A 14,427-nucleotide genomic window follows, 5' to 3' on the forward strand; every position below is an offset into this window, starting at 1 on the left:
TCTACCTTTGAGCCAGTTCTATATCCAAATGGCTAGTTCTCCCTTTATTCCATGAGATCTACCCTTGCTAATCAGTCTCCCATGGGGAACCTTGTCAAACGCCTTACTGAAGTCCATATAGATCACATCTACCGCTCTTCCCTCATCAATCATCTTTGTTACTTCTTCTAAAAACTTAATCAAGTTTGTGAGACATGATTTCCCACACACAAAGCCATGTTGACTATCCCTAATCAGTCCTTGCCTTTCCAAATACATGCACAATTTGTCCCTTTGGATTTCCACCACCAACATCAGGCTCACTGGTCTATAGTTCCCTGGCCTGTCCTTACCACCTTTCATAAACAATGGCACCACGTTAGCCAACCTCCAGTCTTCCGGAACCTCACCTGTGACTGTCGATGATACAAATATTTCAGCAAGGAGCCTAGCACTTTCCTAGTTTCCCACAGAGTTCTCGGATACACCTGATCAGGTCCTGGGGATTTATCCACTTTCAAGACATCCAGTACTTCTTCCTCTGTAATATGGACATTTTTCAAGATGTCACATCTACATTCTATACTTCCATATCCTTTTCCTCAGTAAACACTGATGCAAAATACTCGTTTAGTATCTCCCCCATCTCCTGCGGCTCCACACAAAGGGCGCCTTGCTGATCTTTGAGGGGCTGTATTCTCTCCTTAGTTACCCTCCAGTGTCATGTGATTTACCTCCACATTATAAACTCTATGCCTGTGTGCTTCTCTTCATCTGACAAAGGGGCAGTGCTCCAAAAGCTTGTGATTTCAAATAAACCTGTTGGTATATAACCTAATGTCATGTGACCTCTGACCTTAATGTCACTAAGAGATTAGATTATAAAATCATTATTACAAGTGTTGTTTGTTGGATCTTTTTAGGTGCATTTTCTTATATTACAGACTTGGGCCACGCAGAACAGCATTTGTCACTGCATCTCAGTATATGTGACAACAATAAGTCAAATGAAAAATAGCCCTTTTTTTTGTGCTGTGGACCTGGAAAACTCGGTGACTAGTATTCAGCTACTGCGTGGGTTTCCTACTTTTAGAAGACCAGAAAAGATGCAGGTCAGTCAGAGGCAACTCAGATCAGTTATAAACCGCACCCCCCCCTCCCCCAGTTCGGTTGTGGAATCGTGGTGGTCCAGGGGAAAGGATGTATTTTCACAGTCCCATCCGAAGAAGCCTGTCGAAAACGGAAAGTTCGAAAGGGATTGAGCAGCAGGCAAAGAGTTAAAGGAGGGTTTCCGCACCAATTAACCAGGGGGAGTGGCGGAGCTGGGCCACAAACTGGAAAGGAATTGACAAAAATCCACGTGAATTTCTGGCTCCAGACGTTGCTCAGGATTGAATGAAATACAGGTTTCAAAATTGATGTCAGCACAGTCCGTGAGGAAACAGGAGAAAGGTAATGAGAGAGAGAAGGGAGTTAGTTCACACCGTTCTCTTGGAGAAAAGAATATTTGAATTCGTACAGCAGTAAAAAACACAATTCGAGAGATTAGCGACTTCGATCCAGTATCAGTTTATTCTTGTTGAATATCTCGCTTGCTATCTGGCAGAGACATGTAAAGAATTCAGACATTGAAATCCAGTAGACACTTGAGAAGCACTCATGAAAATGAGTGCACATATTCCGTGAAATAATGTCCATATTTGGGTTTTTAAGTCGCTTCTAAATTAACAAACTGGTACCTGTTGGAAATGCCACATCAGACCGGAGTGATATATTCATAATGTGCAGTAATGATCCTCTGCAACAGTCCGATTGATTTCAAGGAAACATTTCACCATTGTTTATCCAACTAATTGGCTTTGAAGCCATGCTGTGTATCTACATAATTGTTTAAAATGAACGGAACGCGTTGGTATAATTCGCTCCTGTTAGTTTTTCTCATCACTGCAAGGCAATGTGCACATTGGGGCATGTTGGGGCATGTACAGCAGGATGGACTGGAGGGAAAAAATCCTCACTGCACATATTGTGACAAACTTCCCCTTCACTAATCTAAAGGGAGCTCAAGTATACAAACTGATATTGAGGGGTTTTAATTCTTCCGAGGGCTGGAGGCTTATTGAATTGTAGAAATTATAGAAATAACATCATTACGCTAGACAAGGTAGAGGAAGACTTCATGTCGTTAATAAAAGTTGTACTGCTCATATAGTTAATGGTATGTCCGTGTTTTTAGAGTTAATAGACCACTTGTAGAGTGCGGTATTGAAAATGATGAGTAGTTTTCTGCCCAAGCCTTTTTCCTTATCGATACTTCACGACTTGAAAATCAGACCACACTGGCTTATAGTCCAACAGGTTTTACTTGAACACATTCCCTCAGGAGCTACAAAGCAGTGTGATCAGACAAAATTCTCACTCATCTAAACAAACATGAGGAGAGGTGATGATGAGCTTAGTCACAGAGTTAGGTTTGAAGATACATTGTTAAAAGAGGAGAGAGATTTTAGATTAGATTTCCTACGTGTTGATACAGGCCCTTCAGCCCAACAAGTCCACACTAAAGAGCAGCCCACCCAGACCCACTCCCCCCAATACCACAGGGAATTTAACATGGCCAATTCACCTGACCTGCACATCTTTGGACCGTGGGAGGAAACCCACGCAGACATGGGGAGAATGTGCAAACACCAGACAGTTGCCCGAGGTGGGAATTGAACCCAGGTCCCTGGTGCTGTGAGGCAGCAGTGCTAACCACTGAGCCACCGTGTCACCCCAATTGGGGTTTGTTAAGGTTTAGAATTTGGGATTTGAATTTCCAAAGCTAAAGAGTAACGGAAGGCACAGCCACTAATAGTGAAGCAATGAAAATCGGATATGTGATGGGAGGGCTGAACTGGTAAAGTATGGCATTCTCAGGGAGTTGGAGAGTATGATGAGGGCTTGCCCTTTTGCCATTCCTTTTCCACTCCCCTGGGTCATTCACCATGTGTATCGAAAAGTCAGCACAGATCTGTGAATGCTCCATTCAAAAGTTATTAACAATTCTGCCAGCAGATAATAGTTAGAGTGAACCCTAATCATTTATAGCCCTTACACTACCTTGCCTCGTTCATGATTTGGAGATGCCGGTGTTGGACTGGTGTGGACAAAGTTAAAAATCTCACAACACCAGGTTATAGTCCAACAGGTTTATTTGGAGGCACTAGCTATTGAGGCAGTGCCTCTTCAGGTTGTTGTGGAGCAGGACCAGAAGACACAGAACTTTGCTATAAAGCTAGAGCTTCCATATAAACCTTTTGGAGGGATACAGGCCAGGTGCTGGCAGGTGGGACTAGATTGGGTTGGGATATCTGGTCGGCATGGATGGGTTGGACTGAAGGGTCTGTTTCCGTGCTGTACATCTCTATGACTCTATAAACCTGTTGGACTATAACCTAGTGTTGTGTAATTTTAACTTTGCCTCATTCAGTTCTATTTGTCTTGGTGAGATGGCAAATTTAGACTTGATTTTTGCAATGGTTGTCTGTGTCTTCTCTGTACTTGCTCAGACATTGAATACAGAAGATCAGTGCAGTGCCATGCTCCTGCTTCAGACTGACCTGGAGACAGCCAATCCTCTGTACCCCTGAAACCCGTGTGCATGCTTATCTTGAACCTTGCAAATTTTAATGGCTTCATCAGTCAGGGTGGGGCCTGGTGCCTGCCTATACCCAAAGGTCTGGAATATCCTCCATGTCATATCTTATGAAACTGGATCTTGTCAGTGGCTGGGTCGGGTGGATTGAGCAGAGTTGGATTGAGCAAAGACCAGTGTCATTCAGAGTTGGGGAGAGAGTGTGTGAAACTGCTAACTAATCCTTACCATTGTAGCAGTTAACTGAATAAGCTGGTAGGTCCTAAAATCTATGCCAGTCAATTAAAAAATGTTCTTTAAAAAAAAAAGGAGGGTCACACCAGATGTTAACTCTCTTTCTCTCTCCACAGATGCTGCTGAACCTGCTGAGTTTCTCCAGCATTCTGTGTTTATTTCAGCTTCCAGTTTCAAGATGGCCAGCTTTAAAACACCATACAGTAATATTCCACCTATTACACTATAAGTGCAATATAAATATAAATTTTCAGTGTCCTAATATTTAACCTTTCAGTGCAAATCCGATGAATGGCTATTAGCTTCCTTCACATCAAGACCAATGTACATGCCCAGATATATCTTTTAAATTCTTCATCTGTCTCAATCCCATGGGAAGTGCTGGCTGGCAGTTGGGAGCAGATTTTGACCTACAGCACTTAACATCAGGCATTTGAAGGAATGGTCTCTGATACTTGTAAAGGGTTATAAAGCAGGAATTGTGAGGGCATTGCAGTTGGTGAAGGTGACAAAATCAACAGAGTAAAGGGACCTGAAGGTTAAAAGCAAATAAAGATTTTTGTTCACATCAAGTCTTCATGGCCACTGAATGTCCATAAAACACTTCGGAATGATTATGAACTTTCAAAGTGCCATCACTCTTGTAAGGTCTCACAAAACATTGAGCTAGTAGGGTTTGCATGATGCAGTTTGAGGGAAAGGCAAGGAAGCGAGAGATAATGCCCCTGCTCTTTGAATTTATGTTAGATTAGATTCCTTACAGTGTGGAAACAGGCCCTTTGGCCCAACAAGTCCACACTGACCCCCCGAAGAGTAACCCACCCAGACCCATTTCACTCTGACTAATGCACCTAATACTATGGGCAATTTAGCATGGCCAATTCACCTGACCTGCACATCTTTGGACTGTGGGAGGAAACCAGAGCACCCGGAGGAAACCCACGCAGACACAGGGAGATTGTGCAAACTCCACACATGGAGTTATGGGATACTTTGTATCTATTTCAGAAGGTGGACAGGGTCTTCATTTAATGCCTCATCCAAAAAAAAGTGCATAATTCCTTCTGTACTATGCTTGGAGTGTCCACCCATGCTGTGTTCATTTGCTGAAGTGATCAAAATCCTGTGTCTTTGGTGAGGGTGCGACCAACTGAGCCACAGGTGATGTCGCCCTGCTTCTCGGGAAAACACAAGCACTTTGAACCAAATGCAAAACAGAAAATGTGCAAATTCTAAACAGATCTGTCTGCATCTGAGAGAGCGAAAAAACAGTTAATATTTCAAATGGTGATCTGTTCATCAGTCCTGGATTAAACATTGAAAATGTATTTATTTTCTCTGTCGTTCTTGCCTCCAGACCTGCTAACCCAAATGATTAAAAGTAAGATGTTGTTTTTAATAAAGAGTCTTCCCAAAGTCAGAATTGTAACATTGGGATCTGATTTAAATATATGAATTCAATTTGCAACTCTGCCTGTGCCAGATTGCTTACTTGCCTCTGTTTAACCTCAAAAGACAGGAGCATAAACAGAGCAAGGCCTATTGCTGTTGTTATAATCAAGTATCATAATTTATGGTCCAGAAGGTGGCCATTCAGCTCTTCATGTCTATGGATGTCACCCTTAGCCTGACACTGTTCCTAATACGTAGGAATAGAATTGAACCAAATGTACTTTCTTGAGAGGAGAGAAGATCATGAGATTTTACATATATGCAAAACACAAAAGAGTTTAATGAGGATAAATAAGGAAGGGACTGTCAAGTGATGTGAGCTTATAAATTCAATGTTGTCATCGTATGTTAGGAGGGTTTATGTGGAATTTCTTTAAGCAGCAGATTATTGAGACAATGACTGCTTTGATACAGTGAGTGGATGAGGCAGAGACCACTGAATCCTATTGGATAAATATTCGAGACAGAAGAAGATAAAAAAAACTTCAGAAGAGAGCAGGATGTAAGATTAGGAAAAAGTTACAGAAGATGCAGCAAATTGTACTGAAAATAACAAATGCTGGAGATCACAGATGGTCATACAGCATCCATGGAGAGAGAGCAAGCAAACATTTCAAGTCTAGGTGACTCTTCATCAGAGCTGAAAATCAGTTTGGATTAAAGAACTGGCCTGGACTCTGTGGAGTAATGGGCCTCCTGACCTATGAAGTTCAGTGGCTTCCTGACGTTAGTAACCTACAAATTGCACAGTTTTTAGGAAATGTGGATGTAAATCAATTATTTTTGAGGAAACCAAGTATTAACCAAAACCAAATTAGGGGGCAACCCATACATAACTGAATAACCAAATAGACAGTTTGAGGAAACATGGTTAGTTTTAGTTGAGCAGTTAGCCAGCAGTTATTTGCAGACTGTATTGAAAATGTTTTTATTGCTGCTGAATTTAATGGAGTTGGACATTTTCCTGCGTTCCATGAATGCAGAATATTTATATGAGCTCTCCTTTTGCCTTTGTGCAAAGAGTTTTCACCTTTAGGAGCTTTACAAAATATTTTTTCCTTGCAATTTTTAAACCGTTTTTATTGTTTAAAAATTTACAGGAATCGGTGAAGGAAAGGATTGGTCAAGGTAGGGATTACACAAGACTAATAACTGAGTATCTGCTTTTTAACTAGTTACACTTTGGTTATTGTCACTGGTTAAGGCAAGATAAGCTGGTGGAGTAACCCATTCACATAGGTAGTTGATGCCTATCTTGACTGAATAGCAGTATTAGTGAGATCAGAAGCTTATTGAGGGAGGGGCAGAATCTTACCTGCATCATAACTCAGTTGTGAAGCTGCTACCTTAATGCAATGAAAAATCTTAATTTGACCAGATGCATATAAAAATCTGTGTTCAAACTGCAGGCTGCAAGTTCTGATCAATTCTTGAAATATTAGGGAAGAGTGTTGGATATGACACCATGGCTGGAGCTTCTCATTTTCTTTTCTCTGGTAAGTATTACTCTCCTTTTCATACTAAAGATTGAATGGTTGTAATAGTTTTTAGCTCAGGCATCCAGTTGCTTACCAAATGCAAAGATCAGGCACTTTCCCAGGGAATATGCCAGCATATTCCTTAATTCTTTCCATCCCTTGCTACCCACAGTAGTGCGCAACATCATTTTCAAGATTGGAGAAATTCAGCAGGTCTGGCAACATTGGTGACCCTTCTTCAGAACAAGAAGCATCACTGGACTCAACGTAAATGCTGTTTTATCTCTACAGACACAGCCAGGCCTGCTGAGTTTCTCCAGCAATTTCTGATTTTGTTTGTTTCATTTCTCCAGCATCAGAAGTTCTTTGTATTTGTAGGGGCAGTGCTGATTAATCAGGCAGCGGGATGCATCCTACTGTCTTGCTGAAAACTAGTTCCCAGCCATTCCATTGGGTTTTCAGATTTGACCTACTTGTAGGCGGGGATGGGGGAAGGATCTTGTTGATATTCAAATGCTTGAAGTTGAATTAAATCTTCAATCATCAATTCCCAGGTGGAAGTCAGTGGTGTGGACTGGAGCAGAGGAGCTAAAATAGCATGGAGTTTACACCACGGTTAGGGGTGAGGTGGGAGTAAGGGTGCGGATTGCCACCTTTATCAATTGCGACACCCTCCATTTGTGTTGTAAGGGATTCTCACCTCCCACTTAAAAGTATGAGCTTTAAGTTTTAATGGAATTACATGTCTGTTGAAAAAAATGTCCCTGAGTTGCTCCAGGTCGTAATCCAGATGCTGCCACCTGTCCACCAGCTTCATTGACTTGTACAGTTCATGCAACGCACAGCACTAAAGTCCAAATTAGACAACGATACTTACATATTTAGAAGACCTGCCTGTGGTGTGTGGGACTAGTGATAAAGACCCTAGTAGTGGAATGAAGGATATTCTATTGCAGAAATGAATTACGTGGCACCTGACTACATTTGTGACCTTTTTGCCTCACTGGCAAGAATAAAATCATGGCAAAGGTTTCATTCATTTGGAAACTTTGAACCTTTCCCAAGATATACAACTAGGGCTGTAAATAAAACACAAGTGATGCTTTTTGCTGCTCTGACTTAAGAATTTCTGTTTTGATCCCAGGAACAGCTGGTATGTGCTGGTCTGTCCAGTCTATTTGAGCAGCGCCCTGCTGAACAGCTTTTAATCCATGGGATCTTGTGAATAGTGCTCATATTTCACGTCTCATGTCAGATGTCAACGTGAGATGTTTTTGTAATTGGAACAATCATTGCTGTCAAAGAATTGTTTTACACAGAGACAAAGCAAATAAGAGTAAAATTTTAAAACAACATTTACACAATGTAAACCAGTAATGATCAGATACCTCGTTCAGTAATGATCAGATGAAGAAGGGCTCATGCCCGAAATGTCGATTCTCCTGCTCCTTGGATGCTGCCTGACCTGCTGCGCTTTTCCAGCAACACATTTTCAGCAGTAATGATCAGATACCTTGTTCAGCTGGATACTGGCTTTGAGATGATGACATACTTGCAGAGCAGCATAACATCTATTATTTATTCTTTCTGACTCCTCCTTTAGCTTCTTGGTATTTTAACCAGCATGAGGGATTGCCAGGAGAATGAGTATTGGGACGTCGATGGGACCTGCAAAGTTTGTAAAGAATGTGGACCTGGAATGGAATTGTCAAAGGTATGAAATTGCACAGTGAGCCAGCAATAAGTGCAATCAATACAGAGACACTTTATACTAACTAAGGGAATGTCTGATGACTTCAGGTAGGGACAGACATGAGAGGTTAGTGAATTTGCTTTATGAGAGTTGCCTCAAACAAAGAGCAGATTCTCTACAATCATCTTCAACTGTTAACAATGTAGATTCACTTTTGATTAAACTCAATATCAATTTTAATATGATTAATGCAATTTCAGATTTCAACTTTTGCTGCTAGCAGGGACATGATTTGCCTGCAAAGGAAAAAGGGTGGTGAGAGATCATATCAGAGTGCGTGCTGTGGGTCTTTGTTATGGTGCTTGAAGTAATCAATCTTAAAGCATTAAAAAGGAAAATAAAATAATTTATTAAAGGTCATACCACTAATCATTGTGTTTATTGCACAGTGTATAGTTTGATGAAATGTGTTGAAGGAATACAAACATAGTCCTGATTACTGGTGGCAAGTCATTAACATGAGAAAATGTCCATCTTTTAAATCTTGCTTCTGTCACATACTCAATATCTAATGTTGCATTAACAGTGAAACTAAACACAATGGCATGAAGTTTAAAGTAGAGGGATGGCATTCAGCCAGTTATGCTCCTGCTCCCGTCCTACTTCATCTCATCTGTCAATGTATCCTTCCATTCCTTTCTCCTTTATGTATTTATTAAGCTTTCCCTTCAGTCTTTTAACCTCCTGGACAACATAAAAACACTTGCAAAGAGGCATTGCGAATGGAAGGAGGACATAACACAGCTATCTGCCATTGTTTTAGAACAAGGCACCTCCCTTCTGACGGAGAACCCCACACATTATAGCCATCTTCTGTGAAAGCCAATGCGATGAGTTTCTGACCATCGATGCTGAAGAACAAAAATGGGAAGCAGTATGAATATAGAAACATGTGAAGTAGGGGCAGGAGTAGATCTTTCAGACCCTCAAACCTACTTAGCCAGTTGTTAAAATCATGGTTAATATGTTTATATTACTTCTCCCACCTATAATCCTGATTCCCCTGTCTAACACAAATCTATCCACTTCCATCTTAGAAATGTTCAATGACTCAATGTCCACTGCCTCCTGAGGCAGCAAGTTCCAAAGTCAAACAACCTTCTGAGAGAGAAATATTCTCTTTATCTGAGCTCTGAAAGGGTGACCCCTATTTTTGAACCATTGCTGCCTGGTTCTGGACTGAGCCACAAGAGGTAGCATTCTTTCTACTTCCACCACGGCAAGATCAATCAGAATATTATGCATTTCGATCAAGTCATCCCTGAGTCTTCTAGTCTCAAGAGGAAAAGTGTCCAACCTATCCTCACAAGACAACCCACTCATTCCAGGTATCAAACTATTAACACTCCTCAGAAATGCTTCCAATGCATTTATGTTCTATGAACAAGGAGACCAAAACTTGTATACAATATTCAAAATGAGTTCTCACTGATGTCCAGTATGACTGATGCATACCATCATCTTTTATGTTCAATTCCTTTCAAATTAAAGGATAACATCCTGTTAGCCTACTTGATCATGTGCTGTATTGGTGTACTAATGTTTTGCGTCTCATGGACCAGAACACCCTGAATCCCTCTGCATTTCAGAATTATGCGATCATTCTCCATTGATGTAATGCTTTGCTTTTTAAAAATCTTTCTGCCGTCAAACTCTATCTACCAGATGTTGCTCACTTACTCAACCTATGTATATCCATCTTTTTGTCTTAATCACAACAAACATCCCTACCTAGCCTGGTGTCTGTGAATTTGGCTGTCATAAGTTCGTTCCCCACATCTAAGTCACAGATGTAAACTGTCAAAGGTTGAGAGCTCAGCACTGACTGCTGTGGGACTCCATTCACCACATCCTGCCAGTCAAAGACCCATTTATGTACATTCCGTTTCCTACTAGCCAGCCAATCTTCTATCCATGCTGACTTGTTACCCCAACACTATCAGCTTCTATTTCTGCAATAACCTCCTTTGATGTGGCACCTGATCAAATGCCATCTGGAGTTCCAATTATAGTATATCTACAGGTTCTCCTTTATCCACAGCACATGATACAACTTAAAAGAGTTGCAGTCAGTTGGTTCAATGTGACTTTGATGTAAAAATGCTGACTCTCCTGATGGCGTTGAATTTTTCTAAGTGTGCAGCTGTAATCTCTTTAATGATTGATTCTAATGCCTTACCCATGGCAGATCTCGAGCTGATTGGCCTATATTTTCCTGTTTTCTGTCACTCTCCCTTTTTGAATAAAGGAATCAATGTTTGCGACTTTTCAGTTTGATGGAATCTTCCCTGAATGTAGGGAACTTTGGAAAATGAATATCAACATATCTCTTACACATTAGCAACTTCTTTTAAGATTTTAGGATGAAATCCATCTGGATCCAAAGACGTATCAACCTACAATTCCATTAATTTGCTGAGTACTATTTCCCTTGTGATTGTCATTTTGCTAAGTTTCTCTCTCCCTCCACCTCCTGATTTACAGCTATTGCTGGAATTTTCTTTATTCTATAAACTGAAGGCATCCACCATTTTCTTATTATCTAAATTAACTCGCCATTCTCATATTCAATAGTACTTACAGTGCACTTGCAGTTTTGCGATATGTCTCTTTCAGTCACTTAAGAACACAATCAGATAAGGTGTTTTATCATGTCTCCCTTCTGGCTAGTTGTTTCCAGTTCATTGGCCATCCTTGCACACAGTGGCTATTTAAGTGAGATAACTGCTTATACTCATGGAACTATCTGGTGGTAAGAGACTTGCTGTGCTTCGACTACAGTATTCATTACATATCTTAAATTGCCCATCTTAAAGCATTGCACCAATCCTTCCTGTAAAGGTGTGAGTATTTTCTTGAAACATATTTGTAAATGGGTTCACCAATGCCTCACCTATGTTCTGTGCACTTCCACATTATCTTCCACCTTCACCTTTGTAAGAAAAGGGTGACATGCTTAATGCCAAAATTGTTGGGGTTATTTTGTTGTCCATTGTACATCCTTGGGAGGGATTGAAATGTGGTTTCAAACGGGAAGATTAAAGGAATAGTTCTCTCTTCCAATCTTCACTAAATTGAGAAGCCAGCAGTGCGAGCTTAATTCTCAAATCCTGGAGATTCCAGAAAAGTCTGCTGCTGGAGTGCTGGAGAACATTGGAACACATGGTCCAAGCTTACCAGAGGACTCTCCTGACCTGCATTCCCTCTGACAGTGCCAGTCTTGGAAGCATAGAATCATCCTTTATGTTGCAGTGCTCCTTTTTAGAAGCTTACTGAGTTGCTGACTGTTAAAATTTCTTACAGGACTGTGGATTTGGAGTTGGGCTCGGTACAGAGTGTGTGATCTGTGGGCCCAACAGGTACAAAGACAGCTGGGGCCGGCAGAAATGCAAACTGTGCCTTTCTTGTGCGCTCGTGAATCGGATTCAAGTAAAGAACTGCACGGTGTCTCGCAACGCTGTGTGTGGGAAATGCTCACCAGGGTAAGTGGAAATGCAACAATTCTCGTTCTGCTTCTTGAGATGCATTTTCCCTCTATTCACTAACTTTAGTGAGAAGCTTGGCATAATCCATTTTGTACGTGTCATGTCTCTGCTAACATCTAACGCAAGAAACTACATTTTATGACCTCATAATAAGCCTGTACCTGTAAGTGATAAGTTAGTTATGAATCACATTGGCTGTTTTTTCTCATGCTACATGGAGGGCATTACTGGGTAGTAATCTTAAAGGATTGAGAGAATGCATATTATTAATTTTTGAATTGTAATTAATCAAATGAAGGGTGCCAATTCCACGGAACAGAACTACTTTCCAATTTGGTTACACTGTCTCAGTTTCAAGAATACACAATTCTTTAAAGTTTGTGTCATGTTTGGACAGTGTGTTTAAGAAGGTGTTTGGCGCACTCGCCTTCATTACTCAGTCCTTTGAGTATAGGAATTGGGACATTATGTTGAGGTTATACAGGACATTGGTGAGGCCTCTTCTGCAATACTGTGTTCAATTCTGGTCGCCCAGTTATAGTGAGAAAATTATCAAGCTGGAGAGGGTTCAGAAGAGATTTGCCAGAATGTTGTTAGGTATGGAAAGTTTGAGTTATAAAGAAAGGCTGGATAGGCTGGGACTTGTTTCACTCGAGTGTATGCGGTTGAGAGGTGACCTGATAGAAATTTATAAATTAATGAGGGATATAAATAGAGTTGATGGTCTTTTCCCTAAGATGGGAAATTTCAAGGCGAGGAGGCACATTTTTAAGGTGAGAGGAGAGAGATTTTAAAAGAAACCTAAGAGGCAAATTTTTTACACAGAGGGTGGTTTGTGTGTGGAATGAACTTCCTGAGGAAGTGTTGGCTGCGGGTACAATTACAATATTTAAAAAAACATTTGGATGGTTACATGAATAGGAAAGGTTTGGAGGGATATTGGCCAGGAGCAGGCAGGTGGGACTAGTTTAGTTTGGGATTATGTTCAGCATGGACTGTTTGGACTAAAGGATCTGTTTCTGTGCTGTATGATTCTGACTCCCCAGGTCAGATTTCACATAGCCAGCTGCAGTGTAAAGTTCCTGTGCAATATTGCAAGGAGTGGACGAATATTCAGACCATTATATAGATGTGTTCATGAAAACATTCTCTGTTTGTTATTGTCAGTTGAATTGCAAATGCAGTTTTTTTTCTCTGGAAATTGCTCAAAATGTCATCCAGTCTCCAGTCTTGTAAAGATCAAACCAGTGTTGCCTAATTGCAAGTTCTCCATGAGTATTTTCTTATATTTGTTACGGTCTTGTTTGAGTCTGCGTGATATAGATGGTGCACATCTTCTGGGGTTACTCACTAAGTCTTTTCTTCCATGTAGATTCTATAGGAAGACCCGGCTTGGAGGACTGCCAGATAAAGAGTGCATTCCCTGCACAGATCCAGCAACTCCCAGTGACCCTCAGTGTAAGTGATCACTTCACCCTGTGCGGTCTTATTATGTGGCTTGAGAACGTTCATAGTCCTCATTTTCACAGGAAATTGTACAAGGGAGGGTGGTCTGTTGGGATGTGTGGGAATTGAGTTATCCACACTGGTTGTACGCATTCCTGGAGATTTGTGCTTCTTGATCCCATCCCCTATTCCCCTATCATTGGCCGATTGCTACAATTGTTCTTGTGACATATTACTTTTTCATGACAGCAAAAAGCCTTTAATTCCCACTTAGAAACAGATACCTTTATATCTCATCCACGATATTTTAATAAGTTGTTAAACATTCAACCGCCTTCTGATTTTTTTCCCTGGGCCTCTTGAGCCAGTGTCCTGGAGATAAATTTTCAAATTCTGTGGCCTCCAGGATGTTCTTTGGCAACTTGAATGTGGGCTGTTGAGATTGGAATGCTGTAGAACATTGGAGCACAAGATCCATGTCTACAATCCCTCCATATAATAGTCTTCTGATTTCTCCTTCCAAATAAAGGACAGTGTCATACAAAGGTCAGGTCATAGGAGCAAGTGAAAACCCCAATGATATGTTTTGCAATGACTATTAATAGAGAGGTACTGGCAGAGATCTTGGAACAGGTTGTACATCCATTCTGTCTGCAGGGATATTATATAGAACAGAGAATTTTTAAAAATCCATGTTAAATGGATGGTAGTAATGTAGACAGAAAACATTTCTTGTGCAGAAATCTTGCTAAAATCTTTTTTTTGCCAAAATGAGAACTTAAAATTGCAATATTTCTGAAGTGTTCTTTAAGCATAGGAAAAAACAGTGGCAGTGACGAATGAGATCCTATAAATGACATACTGTCTATTAGCAGTTTACCAGTGTCTTTCTCAATCTTTTTGCTGTCCCAATCCACAAGTAATGATCAAACAAACTTAAAGGATAGTTTATTTCACAGTCAG

At 40.7% G+C, this 14,427-nt stretch overlaps 1 protein-coding gene across 1 annotated transcript in view; it reads left to right on the forward strand.

Annotated features, from left to right (window-relative positions):
• The first annotated feature begins 1,296 nt into the window (after positions 1-1,296).
• eda2r (ectodysplasin A2 receptor) overlaps positions 1,297-14,427 on the forward strand; it is a 28,181-nt gene continuing 15,050 nt past the window's right edge. The window contains exons 1-5 of the mRNA XM_043705266.2: positions 1,297-1,431; positions 6,712-6,798; positions 8,384-8,494; positions 11,837-12,015; positions 13,391-13,476. Of these exons, the coding sequence (XP_043561201.2) occupies positions 6,760-6,798; positions 8,384-8,494; positions 11,837-12,015; positions 13,391-13,476 (415 nt within the window). The 5' untranslated portion in view covers positions 1,297-1,431; positions 6,712-6,759. The remainder of the gene's footprint in view (positions 1,432-6,711; positions 6,799-8,383; positions 8,495-11,836; positions 12,016-13,390; positions 13,477-14,427) is intronic.

Source organism: Chiloscyllium plagiosum, unplaced genomic scaffold, assembly GCF_037043375.1.
Source record: "Chiloscyllium plagiosum isolate Xiang-an unplaced genomic scaffold, Cpla_swu_hap1 HiC_scaffold_11, whole genome shotgun sequence".
Taxonomy (NCBI): Eukaryota; Metazoa; Chordata; class Chondrichthyes; order Orectolobiformes; family Hemiscylliidae; genus Chiloscyllium; species Chiloscyllium plagiosum.